The sequence below is a fragment of the Rana temporaria genome, chromosome 7, assembly GCF_905171775.1.
Source record: "Rana temporaria chromosome 7, aRanTem1.1, whole genome shotgun sequence".
Lineage (NCBI taxonomy): Eukaryota > Metazoa > Chordata > Amphibia > Anura > Ranidae > Rana > Rana temporaria.
This window is the reverse complement of record NC_053495.1, coordinates 26,426,510-26,453,608: the sequence shown is the minus strand read 5'-3', so window position 1 is coordinate 26,453,608 and position 27,099 is coordinate 26,426,510. Positions and strand designations below refer to the sequence as shown.

At 42.0% G+C, this 27,099-nt stretch overlaps 1 protein-coding gene across 1 annotated transcript in view; it reads left to right on the top strand.

The window, feature by feature from the left end:
* CFAP20DC (CFAP20 domain containing) overlaps positions 1-27,099 on the top strand; it is a 306,201-nt gene that overhangs the window by 239,625 nt on the left and 39,477 nt on the right. Inside the window, exon 16 of the mRNA XM_040359112.1 lies at positions 16,152-16,213. Within this exon, the coding sequence (XP_040215046.1) occupies positions 16,152-16,213 (62 nt within the window). The remainder of the gene's footprint in view (positions 1-16,151; positions 16,214-27,099) is intronic.

The window sequence follows — 27,099 nt, the reverse complement described above, 5'->3', positions numbered from 1 at the left end:
TTAGTCTTTTTTTGGTATATAGTTACCCCTGCTATATGAGGCGTAGCAATGTTAAGTATGGCCGTCGTTCCCGCGCCGAGTTTTGAAAATGTTACGTCGTTTGTGTAAGTCGTTCGCGAATAGGGCTGGACGTCCTTTACGTTCACATCAAATCCAATACGTCCTTGCGGCGTACTTTGGCGCAATGCACACTGGGATATTTCACGGACGGCGCATGCGTAGTTAAAAAAAAACGTCAAAAACGCGGGGTCATCTTAAATTTGTATAAAACACGCCCACAACATCCCCATTTGAATTAGGCGGACTTACGCCGCCACACATACGTTACGCCGCCGTAACTAAGGGCGCAAGTTCTTTCTGCATACGGAACTTGCGCCCAAAGTTACAGAGGCGTAACATATCTAAGATACGTTATGCCCGCAAATAGATAGAGCATTCTATCTGAATCCGGGCCAGGGAGGGGGGTTTGAAAGATGAGAAGCAAAAGGGGAGAAAATGGCAGCTGAACTCTCCTTTGTCCCTTTTCCAATAACTTCTTTAAAACATCATATCTGATATAAAATCCTCAAGGAAAACAAACACGATTGTGATACATATTTTTCACTCATGCATATATATAGATAATGAATATAAGAAGAGAAAACATTTCTGTGGTTCTAATAAAAGAATTAGCTTAACATAAAATAGGGATTTTAGTATAATCTATCATATATATATATATTGCTTGCATGCAGTCTAGTATTTTTTGCAAAGTGAAGCTTCTTTTAATTTACTAAGTTCTGGAGCAACTGAATTTGCAGACTGCCCAGGGGTTGGTTTACTAAAAGCAACAAGCCTGTGCACTTTGCAAAGTGTAGTAGCTCTTTTTTTTTCCTTGCATGTGATTGGGTATTCTTTGCAAAGTGAAGCTTTACCGCATTTACTAAGCTCTGGAGCAACTGCGCCTTGCAAAGTGCACAGTCTATTTGCCTTCAGTAACTCAACCTCACATAGGGTTGCCCCTTTTTCTTCAAGTCACTTTAGCAGCACACAGCAATTTTATTTTGTAGTATAAACTATACATATATTCAGAGGCGGCTCTTAAATTAGGCAAATTAGGCGGTCACCTAAGGCCTCGCAGTCACAGGGGCCTCGCGGCCGCCTAACTTACCCAATGCATTACCCCAATTTTGAGGGACAGGGGACCTTAAGGCTGCTGTGCTCAGGCAGTGTTAAGAGCCCTGACTCAGGAGCGGGGGGCCGCCTGCGTCCCTAACAACCAGTGAATATTGGTGACACCACCCTCTGTGACGTCAATGACCCAGCATCCAGCATGCCCTCAGTCAATGATGTCACAAGGGGGCGGGTTCACCAGGTGAAATCACTGTGTGACCCCCACCCCTTAGTTATTAAAGAGCAGGATCTGGGGGGCTTCCAGATTCCGATAACCCCTCTGCCCGCAGACCCCCACAACCACCAGCCAGGGTTGTGGGGAAGAGGCTCTTGTCCTTGAATTATTTTTCCCATTATGGGTGTGAGTGGCGCCCCATGTCAAGGCCTCACAAAGCCTAGAGCCGCCTCTTCATATATTTTACTATTAAATAACATTTCTAATCATATGAAGTTAAAAACAAGAGTCCCTCTTTACATCAGAGTCCACAGAGTTCCCCCTTTACATCTGAACTCACAGAGTTCCCATTCACTGTAAGGGAGGGACTCTGCAGACTCTGATGTAGAGAGAACTCTGGGGACTCTAACATAAGGGATGCTCTGGGAACCCTGATTTAAGGGGGAACACTGAGAACTCTGATGTACAGAGAAGACTCTGATGTAAGGGGGAACACATATGGCCTATGGTGTAAAGAGGAACTCTAAAGTAAGGGGTGCTCTGAGAACCCTGATTTACCTTTGTGTACTCACTCAGAAGCAGGAGAGAGAATGGGGAGACCTCAGTTATGGACAAGGATGGATGGTGAACTTACTCACCCCTTGGCAGTCAGCACCTCTCATCCAGATGTATCTAAGGTTGCTGGACTTCAAATTTCCAGCCCGCACTTTCCTTTTCTAAGGAGTGTGGGCAGACACAGAGGAGTAGAGTTGTGAGGAAAGGTGCAGATCACGCCCTCTCTCCTCTCCCGTCTGTGGGGGGGGGAAGCGGAATTGTTAGTGATGGCTTTGGGCAGCATGAAAGAGAGTGTAACAGACACTCTCAGCTTAGACAATTGCAGCCAGCAACCCTGTTGGGAAGCCATTGTCCAGTCTGAATAATGTGTCCGGGTTTTAGGCAGTCTGAAACCTGGACGCATGATTCCAAACCCGAACTGTCCGGGTGATTCCCGTCCCGGTGGCAACTCTAACCCTCAATTTTCTTTTAGTAAATCAACCCCAGTGAATCATAAAACACAATCCCAATGGCTGCAGTTAAAAGTTATTGAAACCTAATGCCAGTCAACCTATTTCCCCCCACTTCCTGTGACAATGACATGAGGACAGGAAATGGGGGAACTGTTGTCACCAAAGGGCACAGGCAGCAATACAAACGGGGAGGTTGGTTTACTAAAGGCAAATATACTGTGCAATACAGGTGCAGTTGCTCTAGATCTTAGGAGAAGCTCTGAAATGAAGGGAAACTCTGCTGATTTATATCATCCAATCATATGCCAGCAAAAATGCATTTTTTTTTTTCCTTGCATATTCCCCATATTCTAGAGCAACTGCACTTGCAGTGAACAGACTTTTTGCCTTTAGTAAATCAACCCCAATGTCAAATGTTCTAACCCTTCCCTGCTCTAATAAAGATGTGGGATGAAAGAAAAATCCTGGATCGCCGCACTCCTCAAAAAATGGTGTCTTTATTCAAAACATGAAAAAACAACAAAAATTCATATGAAAAAAACAGCCAAAATTCATGCAGTCAAACAAGAAGTGGACTAGGAAAAAAGAGCTGACATGTTTCGCATCATGTGATCATCATATAAGCTACAAGTAAACATCACATGATGCGAAACATGTCAGCTCTTTTTTCCTAGTCCACTTCTTGTTTGACTGCATGAATTTTGGCTGTTTTTTCCATATGAATTTTTGTTGTTTTTTCATGTTTTGAATAAAGACATTGTTTTTTGAGGAGTGCGGCGATCCAGGATTTTTCTTTCATCCCATGCTAATTGAGCACAGCCAGCACCCTCTTGGTTTGTTGGGACGGAAGCAACGGGGATTAATTGTTTTATAGAGCGGTATACTTTTCTTCACTATAGCGACTCTAATAAAAATGTGTTATTGTTTGTGTCCCTGCTCCAGAGATTTCTCAGCATGACGTGTCCTTCCCATTAGGGATACAGATAGTAATAAAAACCTGACAGAGGTTCAAACCCTTCACACTATTAAGAAAATAATAATAAAAAATAACAATAAACCTTTTGCTTGGAGTTGAGTTTTAAGGCTCCATTCACACTTCGCGATTTGGAATCACGGAAAGAATTTCTGGGATTTTGCCCTTGATTTCAGATCGTGGGGCAATTGCTGAACAACGCATAACGTGCATTTGGGTGCCATTATCCTTTAATGGCACCCCAAACATGACATGATTCTGCTGCAATTGTCGCGTAGCATTCACAGCAATTGTGTTAAGCTTGTCACCCAAAAAGGGCGACAAACTTGCATAGTGCAACCCATTGAGGTAAGAGGGTCACGCTATACCATATCAGTTCCATTGCACAGATCACTGGTTATGTGGAGCAGGTGCCTTTTCTAGCTGTTCTCAGACCTGATTTGCACTCAGCTGAATGTAAGCAAAGCTGGGTTTGCTCTGGCCTCGGGCTCGTAATGACAGGTCTTCAAGTGGTGTCTTAGCATATAGATTTAAAGAGCTAATATGCTTCAAAATAACAGTTATCTGATAATGTAAAGGACAACAGTGGAACTTAATCACCATGGAACCTGTAACATGTTTCACACATCAACCCTTAACCATACGGTTAAGGATAAATATGCTTGTAATGGGATTGTTAAGTGGAACCTTGTTATACCCTTATCCATCCCAATCCCTATACCTGTAACTTATTACACTGACCTCAGATGATTACATTGACATGTAACACCCAGCCTGTCCACAGATGACAGTGTTTACATGGTGTGGAGTCACATCATACTCATATAACAGGGCTGCCAACACCATTTTATTGCAGAGGGACTTATGTCTAGCTAAATTGTCCCCAGAAGCACATGCATATTGTCACAGTGTAATCTGCATGGCTTATTGACTCCGGTTTTGTCTGTCTATCAACAGCATGTCTTTTCAGCTAAATTAATACAAATTCAGGATATTCTGGAATCTCATAAGAAAGTGCAGCCAATCATAGGCTAGGGTGGATGCACAGGATGCCATAGGAAGAATGGAATGAATGTTACATGTAGTGGGGAATCGCATACAGGCAGTCCCCGAGTTATGAACATCCGACTTGCGAACGACTCCTACGAATGGGAGGCAGCATGACGTCTCTGCCGTTCTGCGCATGCACGGCCACTTTTCGTCGACGGCACATTTCGATAGAACATCGAAAAACGACTCCTACTTACAAATGGGAGGTGGCGTGACATCTCTGCCGTTCTGCGCATGCACGGACACTTTTCGATGGCGGGCACATTTCGACAGAACATCAAAAAAGGTACTGTTCCGACTTGTGAACAAATTCAACTTAAGAACAAACCTACAGTCCCTAGCCCGTTCGTAAATAGGGAACTGCCTGTGTGTGATATGGTTGATCATACTACATTACCCTTTGACCATAGCATGTCGGCACGAGGCATCAGACATGGTCACATGTGCATTGGTGTGCTGACTTGCAGTTAAGAGCAGAGACAAGCACCCCTGGGTAACCATAAAAACAAAGGTTTGTCCTTTTTGGGGCTTTAAATGAGGCACAGCACAAACATAGTACACATAGATACAGACTTATTGGTAAATAAATACAGATCTTACTACATAAAGAAATAATATTAAAATTATATAATATAAAATAAAGCCAATGAGTAAAAATTGCTTGATAATATATGCCAATCAATAATATTACAAGTACCTATATATGATAAATTTAGAAAGATGCATCCAAAATCTCGACGCGTTTCGTGAATCACAGTTCACTTCATCAGGAGTAGATGCAGACCCGGGGCCCGGGGCGGGGGTTGAGGTTGTCACGCCAGAGAGATTTTTCGGGCAATTTGTCAGCACATTATTTATATTATTAAATTGTAGTAATAAACAAAATAGTTCAACTCACCATAATGCAGAATCCATGGGAGCCCTGAGCGTCTCACTTGCCACGTCGCCTGCAACCAGATGCCAAATGTCACTTGCCACATCATCATCTGCCACGTTGCCTGTCACCAGATGCGGAATGTCACTTGCAACATCACCTGCCATGCTGCCTATCACCAGATGTGAATTGTCAATTGCCTCGTCACCTGCAATGTTGCCTGCCACCAGATGCGGAGTGTCACTTGCCACGTCACCTGCCACGTTGCCTGTTACCAGATGCAGAATGTCACTTGCCATGTCACCTGCCATGCTGCCTGCCACAAGATGCGGAATGTCACTTGCCACATCACCTGCCACCAGATGCGAATTGTCGCTGGTTAGCAGCACTAGTCCATGTGGTGGGTGCCGAGTGAAGGCAGAAGAGCTGTGATGTGGGTTGCGATGAGAGATGATGTCATCTCTCTGCTCCCCACGCACATCTGACATTGACGCTGAAAGGGCAGAAGAGCAGTGATGCGGGGGTGGAGAGAGATGATGTCATCTCTGCTTGCCCGCCTGCTCGCTTATCTCATACCGGCTGTCGGCTCTCTCATGCCGCCCCGCCCGCACCCATGGCCCGTCTGTAGTAAGGCCACGGTCCCGCAGTGGGCCGCAGCCCAGGGGTTGACGACCCCTGCATTAGACAATGTTTTAAGCACTAAAGCCCTGATGTGGTGGGATTGTTTTGGCCCCTGAAATGCATTGGATGCCTTTTGCTCATTTGTGGAATCAAATAAATACTTTTGGACTATGAGAAACATTTGCTTGGCACTCTTTCTGCTCAGTTTGGGTGACCTCTGCCTTGGAATCTTAGCTGTTAGGTGAAGCTAAGGAGACTCCTGTTTTTAACAGTTGGAGATCCTTGTCCAGTGCCTCACCCCTACCTTACATAAGGCACTTCTGTCTTTGCAGAACAACAAAAATACGAAGCTGTCCCCAAAAAAGATAGGCAGAAGGCAAAGAACTAGTCACTAGTATTGCCTGTGGTCTTCCTACAGCTGATCTTTCCCCCATTTCTTATCATGCCTTGTTTTTCACTGTGTCTCCTTGTGGATTTGATTATCATAAACAGTGAGCAGCACAGTAGTGACATCACCAAATATCCTTCTAAATCTTGTGAGACTAGCAGTCAGAAGCAGTAGTGCCTTAGATCTCACACTGCAGGTATACAGTTATGAGTCTGTAGGCACAGGAGTGCCTAGGCACCGTCACATATTAGGAAGTGTTCTGGTATTTTTTAGGAGGGATTTCAGATAAACTGTTGATTTTTCAGGGTACTACTTAGGCAAAAATGAAAATTTCTACTGTAGGTGTTCCCTATAATTTACTTTTTGAATTCAGATTCACTTTAACCTTTCCTCTCATTGTAAGTCTGCAACATTTGTAAGATAACACCACCGTGACTATGGAAATATGGCACCACTTTGTTCTTCTAATGGTCACTGAGATTATTTCCAAAATTATACAATGTTGTACAGTATTTCAAATTAGGAGCCACGGTTTATCTGCCAAACATAAGAAGAATCAAGACCATTATGGGATTGATATGGTTTACACCTTCTTTGTTTAAAGACATCTGCAATATACAATGGTATACCCATCAACACTTATCACGAAAAAGCTTGAAAAGCTACAACCATATGGTGATAACTGACTGTCAATGTTTTTGTACTGTGAACCTGTTAACAGATAAGAAAGGGTGTTGAAAATTGCTGTTTTTAAATGAAAGACCCCGTTCTACATGAAGATGGCAGCTGTGACGGTCAAAGAGTATGAAAAACAAGATGTGCTTACACTTTCTATTCGGCTACTGCTTTTTGCAGACAGATTTGTTACTAAATTTTCTACCTAATGCTGAATTTGAAATTGTGTAAATATAAAGCGCACTCCCATAGCTCTCTATCTTTGATATAGGAAACTCTAAATATTTAAAACAAAGTTATACAATTAAACATAGATAGCCAGATTCACAAATAGTTACGCCGGCGTATCAGTAGATACGCCGACGTAACTCGGAATCAAAGCCGTCGTAAGTTTAAGTGTATGCTCAAACTGAGATACACTTAAACCTATATAAGATACGACGGCTTGCACAGTCGTAACTCAGGGTGCAATTTTTCCGCTGGCCGCTAGGTGGCGCTTCCGTTGAGTTCGGCGTAGAATATGTAAATGACTAGATACAACGATTCACGAACGTACGTGTGCCCGTCGCAGTAAAGATACGCCATTTATGTAAGGCGTTTTCCGGTGTAAAGTTATTCCAACAAATAGCTGGCCTAGCCAATGTTAAGTATGGCCGTCGTTCCCACGTCGAAATTTGAAAATTTTACGTCGTTTGCATAAGTCGTCCGTGAATGGGGCTGGACGTAATTTACGTTCACGTCGAAACCAATAAGTCCTTGCGGCGTACTTTGGAGCAATGCACACTGGGATATGTACACGGACGGACATCCTCATTTGAATTAGGCGCGCTTACGCCGGCCCCATTTACGCTACGCCACCATAAGTTAGGAGGCAAGTGCTTTGTGAATACAGTACTTGCCTCTCTGACTTAAGGCGGCGTAGCGTAAATACGATACACTACGCCGCCTTAAAGATGCGGCGACCTACCTGAATCTGGCTAAGAATATGTATTGGATTTAATTCCATCAGAAATCCGATCGTGTGTACACGACTTAAGAGTTATTATGGGAAAAAGGTGTCTCCACTGAAGCTTTATCACCAATACTTGTTTCCGCAAGAACCCAAAATGTTCAAAATACAATTGTCATTGGGACAGAAAGTGAGGTAAAATATTCTGAACAGGGGCACAGACAGCAAAACAAACATTACAGGAGTGTTACCCCTTCCCTATGCTATCCAAAAAGCTTAAAAATCGTTTTTTTGGCTGGAGCTACACTTAAAAAATGTACCTGTACAGATTCAACTTAAGAACAAACCTACCGACCCTATCTTGTTTGTAACCCGGGGCCCGCCTGTACTGTGCTGTCTCTTTAGCTAAATCATAGTGCTCTGGGAATCCTGACCTTAGTCACATAACAAATGTTTATTACAAAATCTGAAATCTGAAACAACAAAAGCCCACCATTTATTTGTATTTCCAACTGGGATAGAGCAATTTAAAACAAATTAAATATTTCTGGGGAAAAAGGAAAAACAAAACATTAGAAAAGTGCACAACTTGCATCCTACTGATTGACAAATAAAACATTTGAAACCAAACAGATCTATTCTAATATGTTGCTTTGTTTCCTCTACATGTAAACATAATATTAGTGTTTTTTAATACAGTTCCCTTAACATTCAGCGATAATAGGATTTGATAACAGCACACCAGCTGCTTTAATAATGTTCTTACATCTGTGCTTAATGTTTCTCATCAATGCATGAGACGTACAGGCTGACAGACTCAATAATGAACAATCAGGCAGCTACGTGCAGTAAATACATTGCACGTGTGAGGCAGGCCTCCTGTTACTGTCACCGCTCTCACCTTGTTCTCTGGAACGCAATACTCGGCGGAATGTGCGCAAGCAACGTCAGCTTGCCATCAAACCGCATGTCTTCACAGCTTCCTCCTCTCTACAGCCGCACAAATTAATTTTTTATTTTCTGGCACAGAACCTGCCTCTGAGCTGTCCCGAGCCAAATCTACTGCTGGCAAATAACTTCGATTGAGAATTTGCTGAGAAAACATGCAGAGTTTTCTTTTTCATTACAGTTTAACATTGTTAAAGGTTTTGTCGAAGAAAATATCCATTAGGAAGTCTAGCCTGCAAGTAAAACTCTGGTTAAAACTATGAAATCGCATAATGATGTAGGCTGTCAAGTACAGTTAGACCGTGATGTATGTTTTTACCCCCTGGGATATGTTGTAAATTCCTGATGATCCTGGTAATAGGACCATTGGATAGGCTTTTCTCTGATAGGGTGACAACCCTCTTTCTTCTGCTTTCAAACAACTGCAGTTTTATCACCCTGGCGCTGCTGCAGCTGCTTAGATGTTGCAACTTCCCAGGCGCTCAGGCTTTGTAGCATTGAAATATAAAGCAGTGTTATCAGCCCAGCCCTGTTCATTTACCTCCTAACTTTCTGAGATGGGAATGAGGGACACCTATTAGCAAACATTTGTAGGCATAGACACACCCCTTGCCACGCCCCCCTTAAAGGAGAATTATAAAAAAAAAAAGATTGGTTAGAACCACAAGTGTTTTTTTTACCACCGCTATTCCTTTATATTGGCTTTTGGATTTTACAGATGCAGAAATTCAGAAGTTGAATAAAAGGTTTAGCGTTTAAAAACACTTTTGCATAGATAAATAGTGCATTTATATACAACTATATAAATCAGACCAAAAATGGGGCCTCTGATGTGGCCCGCGACCTCCTGCTCTGGGATGGAATAGAATAGAATACTGTTATTAACCACTTAAGGACCCATTCACGCCGATATACATCGGCAGAATGACACTGATGGGTAAATCCACGTACATGTACGTGGCTCTTTAAGCCCAGCCGTGGGGTCGCGCGCGCGTGCACGCGACCCGGTCCAAGGCTCCGTGGCCGCGGGACTCGCGGACCCGATCGCCACTGCAGTCCCGCGATCGGTCCCCGGAGCTGAAGAACGGGGAGAGCTGTGTGTAAACACGGCTTCCCCGTTCTTCACTGTGGCGCTGTCATCGATCGTGTGTTCCCTTTTATAGGGAACCACAATCAATGACGTCACACCTACAGCCACACCTCCCTACAGTTAGAAACACAATGAGGTCATACATAACCCCATCAGTGCCCCCTTGTGGTTAACTCCCAAACTGCAACTGTCATTTTCACAGTAAACAATGCATTTTAAATGCATTTTTTGCTGTGAAAATTACAATGGTCCCAAAAATGTGTCAAAATTGTCCGAAGTGTCCGCCATAATGTCGCAGTCACAAAAAAAATCGCTGATCTCCGCCATTAGTAGTAAAAAAAAAAAAAATTATAAAAATGCAATAAAACTATCCCCTTTTTTGTAAACGCTATACATTTTGCGCAAACCAATCGATAAACGCTTATTGCGGTTTTTTTTACCAAAAAATAGGTAGAAGAATACGTATCGGCCTAAACTGAGGAAAAAAATAATGTTTTATATATTTTTGGGGGATATTTATTATAGAAAAAAGTAAAAAATGTTGTTTTTTTTTCAAAATTGTCGCTCTATTTTTGTTTATAGCGCAAAAAAATTAAAACCGCAGAGGTGATCAAATACCACCAAAAGAAACCTCTATTTGTGGGAAAAAAAGGACGCCAATTTTGTTTGGGAGCCACGTCGCACGACCGCGCAATTGTCAGTTAAAGCGACGCAGTGCCGAATCGCAAAAACTGGCCGGGTCCTTTAGCTGCCTAAAGGTCCGGGTCTTAAGTGGTTCAAGGTCAGTTTTATTACTAAAATCACAGTGTATACATGGGCATATCTGTTCTGCAGTGGTTACTTGGCTGCTTTCAAACTGATCCGCAGATGCAGAGCAGCGCACCTGTGGGTTACCTGCACTGAGACATTGACTTCTGTTATTACCTGTGAAATTGGTGAGCTTTCTGAAAGTGCACCAAACCGCAGAATTTAATAGAAGTCTGTTGTAAAGTGCAGAAAAAGCCAAAGGTACACTGGGTTGCACTATTGTAAACCACAGTGTATCAGTGTGAAATCAGCCATGGGCCCCTTTCACAAGGTCAGTCCGACCCAATTGGACCCTCCATTCACCTCTAAGGAGTGGCAGATGTAAACCGACTTGTGTCCTACCTCCATTCCGATCCGCAAAAAAAAAAAGAAGAGAAGAGTTGGCTGTGTCTGTGTCCACTCTGCATACACGGACCTGCCATCCCTTTCATAAAGGGTGCAGGAGCGCCGCCCCCTCTCTCCTGCCACCTATCTATCACAAAAAGATAGATTAATGCATTGTTGAAACAAAAAAGAGCCTTCACCAAACTGTTGCCTCATGGTTGGAAGCACAAAATTGTCAAAAATGTCTTTGTATGCTATATTAATCACTTGGCGCCCGCGCTATAGCCGAATGACGGCCCTGGCCCCTTACCACAGTTGTCAGCCAATGACAGCTGTCAGCTGTCAGCCAATGACAGCTGATCACGTGATGTAAACAAAACCCGGTAATCGTGGTTTTTTTTCGGTGTAAGGCACATCGTTCCCGAAGAGCCCGAAGAGAATGGAGGCACATCTGCCTCCTCTGTGCAGTCAGTACCCCCTGCCAGTCTCACCTGTCATTGCCACCTGCAAGTGCCCACCAGTGCCACCTATCAATGCCCATGAGTGCCACCTGTCAATGCCTACAAGTGCCACCTATCAATGCCCACCATCAATGCCCACTAGTGGTGCCAATCAGTGCCTCATCAGTGCCACATAGCAGTGCTGCCTATCAGTGCCCATTACTGCCACCCATCAGTGCCAATTATTGCCACCCATCAGTGCCCATCACTGCCACCCATCAGTGCCCATCACTGCCAGCTATCAGTGCCACCTATCAATGCCACCTATTAGTGCCACTTCTCAGTACCCACCAGTGCCACCCATCAGTGTCACCTCCCAGCGCCCACCAGTACCGCCTATCAGTGCCCACCAGTGCTGCTTATCAGTGCCCACCAGTGCCGCCTATCAGTGCCCACCAGTGCCACCTTATCAGTGCCCATCAGTACAGCCCATCAGTGCAGCCTCATCAGCGTACATCAATGAAGGAGAAAAATTACTCGTTTGCTAAATTTTATAACAAAATAAAAAAATATATATATTTTTTTTTTTTTTTAATTGGTATGTTTATTTCTTTTTAACAAAAAATAAAAAAACAGAGGTGATCAAATACCTCCAAAAGAAAGGAATAAAATGATAAAAATGTAATTTGGTTAAGCGCAATTGTCATTCAAAGTGCGTCAACGCTGAAAATTGGTCTGGGCAGGAGGGGGGTTTAAGTGCCCAGTAAGCAAGTGGTTAACAGTACCCATTACTTGAAACACCTGAGCTCAATTATTTGGGCAGGGGTCAAACATTTTATGGCATTATAGAGTAGTTTCATATTGCAAAGAAATAGGGGGAAGTATAAATTGGTTATATTTAATCATTGTCTCTATACTCCTTTGAAAAACATATTCTGCCTTCCATTTAGTTTAGAGTTCCGTGCTTAAATGTTAGAATTCTTGGGCTTCGCTGAAATAAATCCGGTCTGATACCGTCTGTGTAAATCACTAAACAAAGAGCCGGTGGAGTCAGTGAATCAATGTAATAGCTGAGAATTCCACTCCTCTTATCTGACAAATGTAGCATTTCTATAATGGGATGGGATTTTAATGTTATTGTTTCTTTTTGTCTGGGAACTTTATTATCTGCCGTGGCTACAGCCTAAAAAATGAGCCTGTTTTACTGTAAATCCGTGAAAGCCTTCGATCTGTTCATATTTCAGCGTTGCCATTTACGGTTTTAGTCAAACTAAAAAGTCATTTACGAGTTGCGCTCATATTTGTTAGGACGAGTTTGTATATAATGGCAGAAAATCCAGGGCTGTGTGGGGGCTTGTTAACCGCCAGTTAAATAGAGGCTGTGTTAGTGGAATGTTTCTCATTGCTAATAAGCTGTATTACTCTTACTAAGAAACCTTCTCATTGACAGTCATATACAGCAACCTTTTTGTTAGGCAGTCAAACAAGCACTGTGTTGAAATCAATCTGAATGCCAAACAGACAAAATATTCTCTGGCATACTTATGTACTTCCTCCATCAACTAACAATATGTGTAGTTGGAGGATGCATAGAAGCAGAACAAATTGTTTGAAATGGCAAATCTCTCATTAACTGCCATGCTTATTCTATATCTAGCACCAACATACCAAACCATATGGACTCACAATCTAAATCTAACCATACACCGATAGCAGGGGCGTCCTTAGGCCCGGGCTTAGGGTGCTGGAGCCCCGAATGGGTCCCTCTAAAGCCAGTCCCAGGCATTTAGCTAGCCGTTGTTAGCCCCGAGCATCAGGACCGTTCTGATCCGGAGTGCCGCAGCGCGCCGATTGTGGCCGAGTCCTGCCAACTGCCGAGTGCCACCGCGGTGCGCCGATTGTGGCTGAGTCCTGCCAAGTGCCACTGTGGCGCGCCGATTGTGGCCGAGTCCTGCCGAATGCCGCTGCGGCACGCCGATTGTGGCTGAGTCCTGCCGAGTGCGATAGCAGGCTGGTCCCACCTTCTGGAGCCCAAGGCCTATGATGGACGTCCCACTGATCCAATGCCGGGACCGCGGGACATGTGACATCCATCATAGGCGCCCGAAGCTCCAGAAGGTGGTAATTACAATACTGCGGCGCCGCGCCACATCACTGAGATGATCCCCACTCGGAGCTCGGGCGGGCGGCTCACGCATCGATCGGGAGAGATCAGGCCAGCGGAGGAGCGATCGGGTGATAGAAAGGTAAAAAGACCACTAGGTCCAACAGGCAGTAAAGTAAATGTAAATGCAAAATGCAAAGTCAGGTAGGTGTATGTATGTCAGGTAGGGTCGGTGAGTGTATGTAGGTCAGGTAGTAGGTGAGGTCAGTGTAGGTCAGGTAGGTGTATGTATGTCAGGTAGGTGGTGTATGTATGTCAGGTAGTCAGTGTAATGGTCAGTGTGTCACGTAGGTGAGTTTAGTGTTCAAAATTGATGTGCAATGGTAAGCCAGGAAGCAACCAGCAAGTGAGCTTACTCCCCACCGGCCAGCCCCTGGTCTTCTTGCCACCTAGCAATGCCCCTGACCGATAGAAAAGGGAGAAGTCTTGTAAGTGGCACATCTCTGTAAAACCTTGTAAGAAGGTGCATGACAGTCTCAGCCCAGGCTCCAACCAGGCCATGCCTCCACCCCGTTTCACTTTGCCCATGGGGGTCATGGGGCTAAGCTCTGTCTGCAGAATGAAACGTGTTGGGGGCATGGTTTGGTTGGAGCCCGGGCTGAGGCTATCATACACCTCCTTATGAGGTTTTTCAGAGATGTGCGACTTGCAGGACTTTTCATTTTTCAATTAGATGTTTAGAGCTGGGATGAGCTCCGTCCTTGTCTGCACTCCAAGTGATTGCTACTTAAGAGGACACGGTGGAGCCTTGAGTGGCACCTGTAAATTTGGATTGGCATACACCAGTAGAATTTTAGTTCAATCTTTTGTACAAAAGTTTTGAAAAATCGTTCATTAGAGCATTTTTCCCCACCTGTATACTGTATACCCCCCTGTATACTGTATACCACCACCTGTATACTGTACACCACCACCTGTATACTGTATACCCCCACCCCCACCTGTATACTGTACTTTGGGAGTATTACACTGAGGTGATTCCATTTGGGGGATTACAAAAAAATCTCCACCTGCCACCTCCATCGTATACAGGGGCAGGGCATAGGGGTGGAGTCAGGGGAAGTTGGAACGGAGCCAAGAGGAAGCGGCAAAATTAGGTTTCGCCTAGGGTGTCGAAAATCCTTGCACCAGCCCTATATGTGTCTGTGTATTCTGTGTGTATGTATACTGTGTGTGTATACTGTGTGTGTGTATATTTTGTGTCTGTGTGTGTATACTGTGTATGTATACTGTCTGTGTGTGTGTATACTGTGTGGCCCCATAATCTATTGCCTGGGGGCCCCATAATCTCCTATTGCCCCGGGGCCCCATGAGTTGTCAGTCTGCCCCTGCTAACAGTAATACTACTCCCCATTAATTAGTGGAACATGGATCTGTATACTTACTTATTTTTAGGCTACTCCAGTACAGTCACGTGTCAGCTAGCGGAGTCTCTTAGGGAAGCGCAAACAATGGATGGCCCATAGTAAGCCTATGAGTGACATCACTGCTTAGGCATTCCAGCAATTGTTGGAGTGCTCTCAACTCTCCCCTGTAGCCAGCCTCTGACTGACATAGGAGATCACATGACCAGACCAAAGGGGCCTGAAATAGGTAAGTATACAGATCTTACTTTCACAGGTTAGTTAGTATAGGTGTGATGCCGCGTACACACGATCAGTTAAACCGATGAGAATGGTCTGATGGACTGTTTTCATCGGTCAAAACCAATCGTGTGTGGGCGCCATCGGTTATTTAACCATCGGTTAAAAAAAAAGCCAACTTGTTTTAAATTTAACCGATGGATTCCTAACCGATAGAACAAAACCGATCGTTAGTAGGCACGACCATCGGTTAAAAATTCACACATGCTCAGAATCAAGTCGACACATTCTTGGAAGCATTGAACTTAGTTTTTTTCAGCACATCGTTGTGTTTTACGTCACTGCGTTCTGACACGATTGGATTTTCAACCGATGGTGTGTAGGCACGACGAACCATCAGTCAGCTTCATCAGTTAACCGATGAAAACGGTCCATCGGTCCGTTCTCATCAGATAGACTGATCGTGTGTACGCGGCATTAGAAGATAGAGTGAGCAATTTTAAGATTAGTTAAATATATCCCAGAATTCTACTTAAAGAAAACTTTACAATAATGACTGAAAATACATGTTTCTTGAATATTTACAGTTATTTCACCGTATTTGCTTCAGAGAAGTTACACTTTTGCCATATAGCCAATATTAGACTTACATAAGCATGCCCAATGTACCTTGTGCTACATTTTGTGGTGGCAATCTAGTCTACACTGCAACCCAGGGAGTGCTTAAAGCAAGAATATTCCTTTGCACAGAATCTCCCAGGAATTCAAGCAATTAGATTTTGAATACATTTCTATATTCCTGTACCGAAAAGACTACAGATCCTCACATCTACTTGTATTAAATCAGTCTCATTTCTCTTGTAGCTTTGACATCTTGTAATCACTTTTTTGGCAATTTAATTCCTGACTGTCTTTTTTCTGCCTCTTGCAGCCTGTCAATCAGGGATCTCACTATCAAACAGAGATGAATCCTCTGGCTCAATCCAACCCTCGGTAAGGAAAGCTTGAATTTCTTTAAAAATAGTCTTTATAATGGTTCTCTAACTTTGAATTATGAATACTTTGAACAGCATGCAGGGAGGCAAATGTGAAAAATGTTTCTATGTGAAAAGGAGTTTTGAGGGGATGGGGGGTCATGAGATGATCCTTACTTTACAGCCAATATTACCACCTATAGGAAAAAGAAAAAACTGCGCCAACTCAATATAACCAGCTATGACACCGGAACCAAATAAATATATTGATCTAAGTGAAACAGTCCAAAAATGTCCCAAAAGTGATGAAACAATAAATGATATTCAGCTGGAAACAGGCAACACCGCTCCAATGGATGGATTTGAGCACACAATGGTAGCACAGGGTCCAGGGAATCCAGATCCGATCCAATATATATATATATATATATATATATATATATATATATATATATATATAAACCAAACAAGGAGAAAAAAAAACACTGCACTAGATAAATGTCAAAGTAAAAAACCCCACAGTGATAATGGGATGTACTGCTGCCAGTACCAAAAAATTAGAATACCAAATTTGTAGACAATAAATAAGACAAGGCACAGCGCTAAACAAATAAGCCATGACAAACCTAATAAATGAACAAATCTAAAAGTGCATCTAAATATTCCAAAACCAACCGGTGATGAAAAAGAAAAAATTGAATTGACAAAATAAATGGTGAATAAATAGTCCCACATTAATTATTTGATCAATAGACCATGAAAAAAAACGATCCTTATGGTGTCATTCGTAATGGTGCACAAAGTTGAGTTTGTGTAAAGAAAGATCTTCTTCCACCAATAAGACACCCAAGTGATGGTATTGTAGTCTCCTTACCAAAAGTAGATGACCGCTATCACGGCGGTCTCTCTAAGCACAGGGGTTTCAAGTCTCCCAACAGACTCACTGCAGATGGTTTGCAAGCACAGGATGGTATCTTAGGCCCAGATTCACAGCAGAGATACGACGGAGTATCTCAGATACTCCGTCGTTTCTCTCAGAGTATCTATGCGACTGATTCATAGAATCAGTTACGCATAGATAGCCCTTAGATCCGACAGGTGTAATTGAATTACACTGTCGGATCTTAGGATGCAGTACCGCGGCCGCCGCTGAGGGGAGTTTGCGTCGTAAACCAGCGTCGGGTATGCAAATTAGTAGTTACGGCGATCCACGGCGGTTTTTCGCGTTCGCTACGTCGCTGCTAGTCTAGTTTCCCGTCGCAAAGTTAGTCGCCGTTTTTGCTGCCCTAACTTTACACAGCACACATATGTGCTGTATAAAGTATGGCCGTCGTTCCCGCGTTGAAATTTGAAATTTTTTTGATCTTGCGTAAGACGCCACTTCGCGCAAAGCACGGCGGGAATTTCAAAACGGAGCATGCGCAGTAGGTCCGGCGCGGGAGCGCGCCTAATTTAAATGGCACACGCCCCTTTGAATTACGCGGGCTTACGCCGGAGGCCGCCACCGTAAATTTTCATGCAAGTGCTTTGTGAATCAGGCACTTGCACTGAAAACTTGCGGCGGTGTAACGTAAAGACGATACGTTACGCCGCCGGATTTGTACATGAATCTGGCCCTTAATGTCTTAGTCCATCACTCGGGAAGATCAGACTGCGATGGACCAGCTACAGGAGGAGACCGATTCGGCTTTTCTCCGTCCCACCCACCTTAACATCTTCCTTAGCATCCAGCTGTGATGCTTAGGAAGATAATCAAATAATTAATGTGGGACTATTTATTTACCATTTATTTTTTCAATTAAATTTTTTCTTTTTCATCACCGGTTGGTTTTGGAATATTTAGATGCACTTTTAGATTTGTACACTTTATTTTTACACATTTATATTGTATACCTGTGTTAATTTATTAGGTTTGTCATGGCTTATTTGTTTAGCAATGTACCTTGTCTTATTTATATATATATATATATATATATATATATATATATATATATATATATATATATATATATATATATATATATATATATATATATATATATATTAAGCAGAGATCCTGGAGAATAAAATGGTTGTTGTTGTTGTTGTAATTCATGTCACATGATATTTGTGCAGCTTTTTATCAAACACAAATTTTCAGGAAACAATACACTTTAATGAAAGGTAAAGTGACGAGCGCAATGAATATGACTAAGTAATCAAAGTGTTAATCAGTGAACATTGATAATAAACTAAAATTGAAACAAAGTGCTAAAAAACATTAAAAACATCAATAATGAATAAAAACGTTCAGCCAGCAAGTGGCCAGTGAAAAAAAAAAAAAAAAAAAAAAAAAAAAAAAAAAGTATGCACAAAAATAGCTGCAAAAGTCAGCAGGCAAACATAAATATGAAGCCTAAATCAGTCCTGGAATAATAGGCTAACAATACAGCCTTTATACGTGCATAAAAGTGTAGGAAGTTCCATAAAGACAAAAATAAATATAAACTTCTCCAATAGTGATAAACAAATGTTTAAAATCTTCTCATGTGGATCTTCAAATAATGTGGGCTCACAATGCGCTTACCTTCCCAAGGTAGTAATCAAGCCTTGATTAAATGGATATCCACAAGGGGTGTTGTTGAATCTGCAACTAGCTGTGGATGTCCAGGGCGTCCTGTATAATCCAATGTTTGTAGGCTCCAGATTTCTATTTGGCAGCGGTGGTGCTCAGCATGGGGAAATAAAAAAGGTAGCTTCCCATAGTGTAGTAAACCAAGGCTAATTTATTGGTAAAAACGCTAACAAGTGCATTTTAAAAGATCAAAGAAAACGAAACTAAGAAACAGCTGATGACAGCTTACTGATGTATTGCTTCAAAAATCAGTCCGTCCCTTACATGTTACACCACGTCACGTGGCTTCATCATTTTTTTTTCACTGGCCACTTGCTGGCTGAACGTTTTTATTCATTATTGATGTTTTTAATGTTTTTTAGCACTTTGTTTCAATTTTAGTTTATTATCAATGTTCACTGATTAACACTTTGATTACTTAGTCATATTCATTGCGCTCGTCACTTTACCTTTCACTATTTTATTGTATTTCTATTTGATATTTATACATTATTAGATTGAGCAGCATCATCACTTTTAGTTCATTACTATTATTTTACTTCACATCTTAAGCTTTACTAGGTAGGCGCAAGAGCACCCTCACTTTATCAATACACTTTAATGAGTTTTAGTGAGCACAGACACAATATAATACCATACCCAATTTGTTTGGTAAAACATAAAAGATGATGTTATGCCAAGTACATAGATATCTAACATGTCACGCTTTAAAATTGCATATGCCCATGTAACAGTGCCAAACTACGGTACCTAAAAAAAAAACATAGGTGGCTCTTTAAAAGAGGGGTCTCAAAGTGGTGGCCCTCAAGCTGTTGCAAAACTACAAGTCCCATAAGGCATGACTCCCACAGGCAGAGGCATGATGGGACTTGTAGTTTCGCTACAGCTGGAGGGCCATCATTTTTAAACCCCTGCTTTAGAGGTTACACAGAAGGTTTGATGCTAGAATTTTTGCTCTTGCTCTGATGTTTGCAATACTTCATATGTGTGGTGTGATCTCTGTTTACCCAAAGAAAAGAGCCGGGTGAGGAAAGTGCTGGATCCCTGAACAGTGGTGTTTTTTTTTTTTGTAAAAGAGTAAAACAGTATTTGTAGCTGCTGACTTTTTTTTTTTTTTTTTAAATAGACTATAGAACCTCCTTAAAAATTGTAAAGCAACTTATCTGCTGCCCATGCTGCCTTTAATGCTTTTTTTTGTGGGGTGGCGGGGGTTGACGCCTCTTAGCAAGTATCTAATTTTGAGGCCATAAAATGAGAACATTTTTTTTTTTGTGTTCTTTTAGCTTGTGTTCTTCTATCAGGAAATAAAACAATTTTTACTTAAAATGCATTAGCCTTGGAAGGGCCTCCTTCTGTAATATACAGTAATTGGGCTTTACAGAGCTGATGACCAAATTATAACTCAGAATTTCTGAACGATGACCCACTGCCTTATCCTAGCTCATAAATTATTCCCTTGCTACCCATTCTGCAGAATGCCTGGCTCCGGCTGTGACCCTGATTTATAATAGATTAAAGAAAATCAATTTATTTTTGTGTTGAATATTTAGTTTACCTACAATGTTAAATGTCATATTTTGTTCAAAAGGATGCTTCAAAAACACGTACATCCTGTCCTGCTTAATCATTAGGTGTGCTGCCTGGGGGAGGATGTTGGAATGTTAAATATATTCAATTAAAAGCATTTATAGGCAGCAACACATACAAATTAATTTTTAATAAAAGATGGTAGTTTTTGGAGGTGCATTTATATGACAAACAAAATAATATACAGTAAATATGTTATATATCTCTATAAACCCTTGCAGTATTTACCTTTGCTATACTTGTCAGCTGTCTTTGTTTTCTGTGGCAATCCCAGGTTTTTATTATTTTTAACCCTGGAAATTTTCTTTCAAAACTGACCACCAACTCTGTCATTTAGGGCCAATATACAAAGTTTTTGGTTCACTTCAGATGGGTTTTGCATTTCCATACAATTATACACTTGAAGAAAGTAAAATGCAGGTCAGAAGGTGGTTAGTGAATTATGAATGATATCAGAAGCATCTCAAACTAACGTCACAAGCCCATAGAAACCGGACCTAAATCTGCCAGGTGAATAGGTTCCACCTCAAGTTCCCTTTGCAGGTATGGATCCCTTCCCAGGATGAATTCACGTTGTGCAGCCCTAGACTGAAATCAGCAGGTGGAAATAATATTTAAATATTTATTAAGATTAACCACTAGCCGACCAGCTGCAGCAGTTATACGGCGACAGGTCGGTTCGGCTGCGCGAGATAACGCAGCTATACGTCATCTCGCCATTCAGACAATAGGGGCACCGCTCTCCCCTGGTGCTGACGCGCGTGCGTGGCTGGCGCGATCACCCGCACCCGCGATCGCTCGTTACAGAGCGAGAACCCGGGAGCTGTGTGTGTAAACACACAGCTCCCGGTCCTGTCAGGGGGAGAAATGCCTGATCGTCTGTTCATACAATGTGTGAACAGCGATCTGTCATTTCCCCAAGTCAGTCCACCCCCCCACCCCCCCTTCAGTTAGAACACACACAGGGAACATAATTAACCCCTTCCTCGTCCCCTAGTGTTAACCCCTTCCATGCCAGTGGCATTTTTATAGTAATCAATGCATTTTTATAGCAAAAATGTGTCAAAAGTGTCCGAAGTGTCCGCCATAAGGTCGCAGTACTGATAAAAACCGCTGATCGCCGTCATTACTAGTAAAAAAAAAATATTAATAAAAATGCCACGGAGGGAGGTATACTGTATATTGGGACATAATTCTTTTACAACTGTTTTCACAAAAAGGGTTTCTATTAGATGTTGTGTTATGCAGTCAATTCATATACACCCAATACTTAGTAAAGCACAGTGATGTAGTGGTTAGCACTTTCACCTAGCAGCAAAAGGGTCGCTGGTTCGAATCCCGACCACGACGCCATCTGCCTGGAGTTTGCATGTTCTCCCTGTGCCTGCGTGGGTTTACTCCCACACTCCAAAGACATGCTGGTAGGTTAATTGGATCCTGTCCAAATTGGCCCAGTATATATGTGTGTATGACTGTGTGTCCCAAGCGTGTCAAGATCCTTCAGGGTAATTGACCACACCAGCCAAGAAGACACTGGCTGCAAAAGCGCCTAGAGGTGATTCAGTTAGTGCTATACAAGTCACTCATTCATTCATAAAGCTTGTTTTCTCCATCAGCCCATCCCCCACAGTTATTACCTTTTAGATCACTTGAACACCGGGTACACACTACAGTTTTTTTGGTTGCACGAAAAAACTGTCAGTTCCAGTCAGAGACACTTTCCTAACCATGCAAGGTTAGTCCAGCAATCTTCCCCACTGAGCTGTTGTGTTCTAACAGGGGGACGTTCCCCCAGCCAGAACACACCGATCAGCACTCTCTGCCATTGGCTGAGAATGCTGATCGGGAGTCGGGAGCCGGTCGACTGCTGGTTTTCCAGCATGCACATTCGACAGAAGCCAGCTTCTATCGGACAGACCGACATTCACACGGGCAGAATATCGGACAGTTGTTTTGGAACTGGCAAGTGTCTCCCGACATTCTGCCCATGTGTACAGGGTTTTAGATTGTAAGCTCTAACGAGCAGGGCCCTCTTATTCCTCCTGTATTGATTTGTATTGTAACTGTACTGTCTGTCCACATGTTGCAAAGTGCTGTGCAAACTGTTGGCGCTATATAAATCCTATATATTATTAATACTAATATTAAAGCATTTTTCTCTATGATAATATATTTTCCAGCAAAGAAAGTAAGCTCATGTTGCGTGGTGTTAAAGCCCTGGACAGGGAGTTGAGGAACCAGATCATGATTACTGTCTACAACCTAACATAACCTTTTTTATCCTCCGCTGCTTTAATGATCATTACATGTTGTCAGTTATTGAATATGTTATTTAATCATAATTTCCTAACAGTGGTGTTTATTCCCTTGTCTTCTATGATCCTGGCATAACAAGAGTAATAGACCGTAAAACTCTTATTTCAGACCCTGTTCTCTGCCGTTTAATGATCTCAATTATCCATATTTGTGCCTCACAGGGGTCAGGTTATTTTGCACTTTAACCCTACTAATCTCCAGGTTTTTCACTGCAAACAAAGACTCATAGAACTTAATTTGTTCTGAAAATAATTAAAATATATCACGCTGATCGACTAAGAGATGAGATGTGGTCACCATGACAGGACGAATTTTGACTTGTTACAAATTTAGGCCTAGGACAAATGTGATCGTCATAAAATAGCCATGGGCTTTAGTTGCTTAACTTGGTTTTACCATGAATATTTTTACATTAAAGTGAAACTCCAGAAGTATGAGAATAAAGTTTGCTGCAGACTGATGTTCTGCTTTAGGAGAGAACTACAGTTTGTCTTGATAGTCTATAATCTACTAGTTTAACAGGCTAGTAGAATTTACAGCACGTTCTTTACAAAGATACCATGATTGCCTCCTTGTGGTGTAATGCAGTTCAGGAAGCCCTGTACTTTACCTTCTGAGGTGATGCTTTTCTCATTTGATAGGAAAACATTGTCTTTTGCACCGCAATCAATGTTGAAGGTCAAAGCAAACATGTGGAAGAAGGTGCTCTGTTCAGATGAGACCAAAATTGAACTTTTTGGCCTAAAAGCAAAATGCTGTGTGTGATAGAAAACGAACACTGCACATCACCCTGAACACACCATACCCACTGTGAAACATTGTGGTGGCAGCATTATGTTGTGTTGCTGCTTTTCTTCAGCAGGGACAGGGAAACAGGTCAGATTTGGTGGGAAGATGGATGGAGCCAAATACAGGGCAATCTTAGAAGAAAACCTGTTAGAGTCTACAAAAGACTTGAGACTGGGGTGGAGGTTCACATTCCAGCAGGACAAAGACCCTAAACATACAGCCAGAGCTACAATGGAATGGTTTAGATCAAAGGATATAAATGTTTTAGAATGGCCCAGTCCAAGTCCAGACCTAAATCCAATTGAGAATCTGTGGCAAGACTTGTACATTGCTGTTCACAGACGCTCTCCATCCAATCTGACAGAGCTTGAGCTATTTTGCAAAGAAGAATGAGCAAAATTGTCACTTTCTAGATGTGCAAAGCTGGTAGAGACATCCCCAAAAAGACGTTCAGCTGTAATTGCAACAAAGGGTGGTTCTACAAAGAATTGACTAAGGGGGCTGGATACAAATACACGCCACACTTTTCAGATACAGTAAAACCTTGGTTTGAGAGTAACTTGGTTTGAGAGCGTTTTGCAAGACAAGCAACATTTATTAATACATTTTGACTTGATATACAAGCGATGTCTTGATTTACAAGTAGCGTCATGTCACAACTGAGTATAAAAGAGAAGAGAGGTGCCTCTAAGTGTAGCAATATGGTTACATTTAATGAAGGTACAACATTTAGCAACATATTGCTGCACGTAGAGGCTCCTCTCTTCTCTTTTATACTCTGTAGCTCCTGCTGCTTTTAATCCCCTTGTGGAGGCTTCCATTTGTGGATGGACATTTTATAGTTACACAACCTGGTCACATTGCTATAATCCTTTTATATGGACTATATATTATTATTATTATTATTATTATTATTATTATTATACAGGATTTATATAGCGCCAACAGTTTGCGCAGCACTTTACAACATCAGGGAAGACAGTACAGTTACAATACAATTCAATACAGGAAGGATCAGAGGGCCTATATATACTGAAGGACGTATCATTTGAGTTTCCATTATTTCTTATGGGGAAATTCGCTTTGATATATAAGTGCTTTGCATTACAAGCATGTTTCTGGAACGAATTATGCTCACAATCCAAGGTTTTACTGTATTTATTTGTAAAAACATTTGAAAACCATTTATCATTTTCCTTCCAATTCACAATTAGGTGCCACTTTGTGTTGGTCTATCAAATAATATCCCAATAAAATATATTTACTCTTTTGATTGTAACATGACAAAATGTGGAAAATTAAAAGGGGTATGAATACTTTTTCTAGGCACTGTACATACTAGATTCAAAATTGTGTATTATATTAAAGGTAGATTCATATCTGATATCACAATTCCTTTATTTTCACAGAGAAAACTTTGGTTAGTTTCTTTGTGATTGATAAAGCTAATATTCTACCGTTGTTACAGTTCAACTTTTTATCCCCCAACCTGTGGCAAGTGTTCAGATAGCCTAATGAGCGTGCTCTGTTATATTCTGCAGAGCTGTGATTACAGGTGAACCAAGAGACGCTGAAAAACTCGACATTCTATCATTTCTTTGCACAATTTATTGGCTTAGTCAATCGACTGGTTCACGCATAAATCAAAGTGAGCTAATGGGTTTAATATGTGTTGTTAAATTAAGCAGGAAAGTCTTTCTTGCCTTCTTTATTTAATTTATCAGTAGAAGTAGAAACTTGCAAGAAATTACCATAACGCTGAGCTAGCCAGTTACTTCTAGGGTCTTAGGCCTCGTGCACACGAACGAGAAACTCGTCGTAAAAGAAACATTGTTTTCCTCGACGAGTTCCTTGTCAGGCTTGTCGAGAATCTTGTCAACCTTTCTTTGCGTACACACTGTCGAGACAAAATCTCATTGTTCTCAAACGCGGTGACGTACAACACGTACGACGGCACTATAAAGGGGAAGTTTGATTCCACTGGCGCCACCCTTGGGGCTGCTTTTACTAATCTCATGTTACTGCGTGTTAAGTAAAAGTTTAGTGAGAGACGATTCGCGCTTTCCAGTCTGTTACAGCGTGACGAATGTGCTATCTCCATTACAAACGCTACTTTTACCGAAGGTGCGCTCCCATCTCATACTTTATTCTGAGCATGAGCGGGTTTCTAAGCATACACACGAACGTGTTTCTCGTCGTAAACCAGCCCGACGAGAAACACAACGAGGAAATTAAGACTCCCGACGAGAAAAAAGAGAACTCTCTTTTTTTCTCATCGAGATCCACGACAGTTTTCTTGACAAAAAACATACACACATTTTCCTCTGCAAAAAAGCTCTGCCGCCAAGTTTCTTGATAGATTTTGTCAAGGAAAATGGTCGTGTGTACGAGGCCTTACATATTGCATGTAAAAACCACCAACCAGTCAACATCATGTTTGTTTTCACCATGACCTTTGCATGTACGTTTGTTGAAAAGATTGCAATGATAAAAATAATTAAAACATATACATGCCAGCGGGTAGGTGGCCAAATGAGAGTTGGGATATGACATAAGCGTGGGGCACTAGATGAAGTGGCCTGTGTATGGTTTATTGTTATGTTACTGGATCTTAGCCCACTTTGATGAGTCATATTGGACAATTTAGGAGAGGCAAATGAGACTCTCCAGTGTCATGGACTAATCTACATGTTATTCCCTAAACAAGTTTTATATTGTACAATGAAAAGCTGAGATTCCCCCCCCCCCCCCCTTTTTTTTTTTTTTTTTACTCTTTAAAAAAACCATTGAAACATAAAAAACATATACATGAACATGAACATTATATATTTGGATAAACACATATTCTGGGATTTCATCACACTAATACACTCTGGCATAATTCTTGCAGGATAAACCAGGATTCTCCAATTATTTTTGTTTTGTAAAATGTTTCATGATGAAAAAGATATGTCCAGTAATATAGACTTAGTGGGGTGAGTGACGTGTGTAAATACACAAACTGTGCTCCCCGACTTCACTGTTCAACATTCTGAAAGGAGCCCTGTTGATAAAAAAAAAAAATCCTGTTAAAAAAAGACTGTTAATACCGGTCCATATTTATATAAAAAATTTGGTTAACTTTACGTTAAGTTTACTTTTTACAAAATAATTGCGCTTGTGAGGCCCGGTACACACGAGCAAACATGTACGATGAAACCGGTCCGTCGGACCGTTTTCACCGTACATGCCTGCCAGAGGGCTTCTGTACGATGGTTGTACTAACCATCGTACAGAAGTCCGCGCGTAAACAATACGCGGGGCGTGTCCGCGTCGTCGCCGCGACGATGACGCGGCGATGACGCGACGACGTGGGCGGGCCTGCCATTTAAAGGCTTCCACGCATGCGTCGAAGTCATTCGACGCATGCGAGGGACGGCGGGCGCTCGGACATGTACGGTAGGTCTGTACTGACGACCGTACATGTCCGAGCGGGCAGGATTCCAGCGGACGGTTTTAAAACACGTCCAGGAATATTTGTCTGCTGGGAAAGGGCCCGGCGGGCAAATGTTTGCTGGAATTCGGCCCGCTCGCGCCTACACACGACCGAACATGTATGC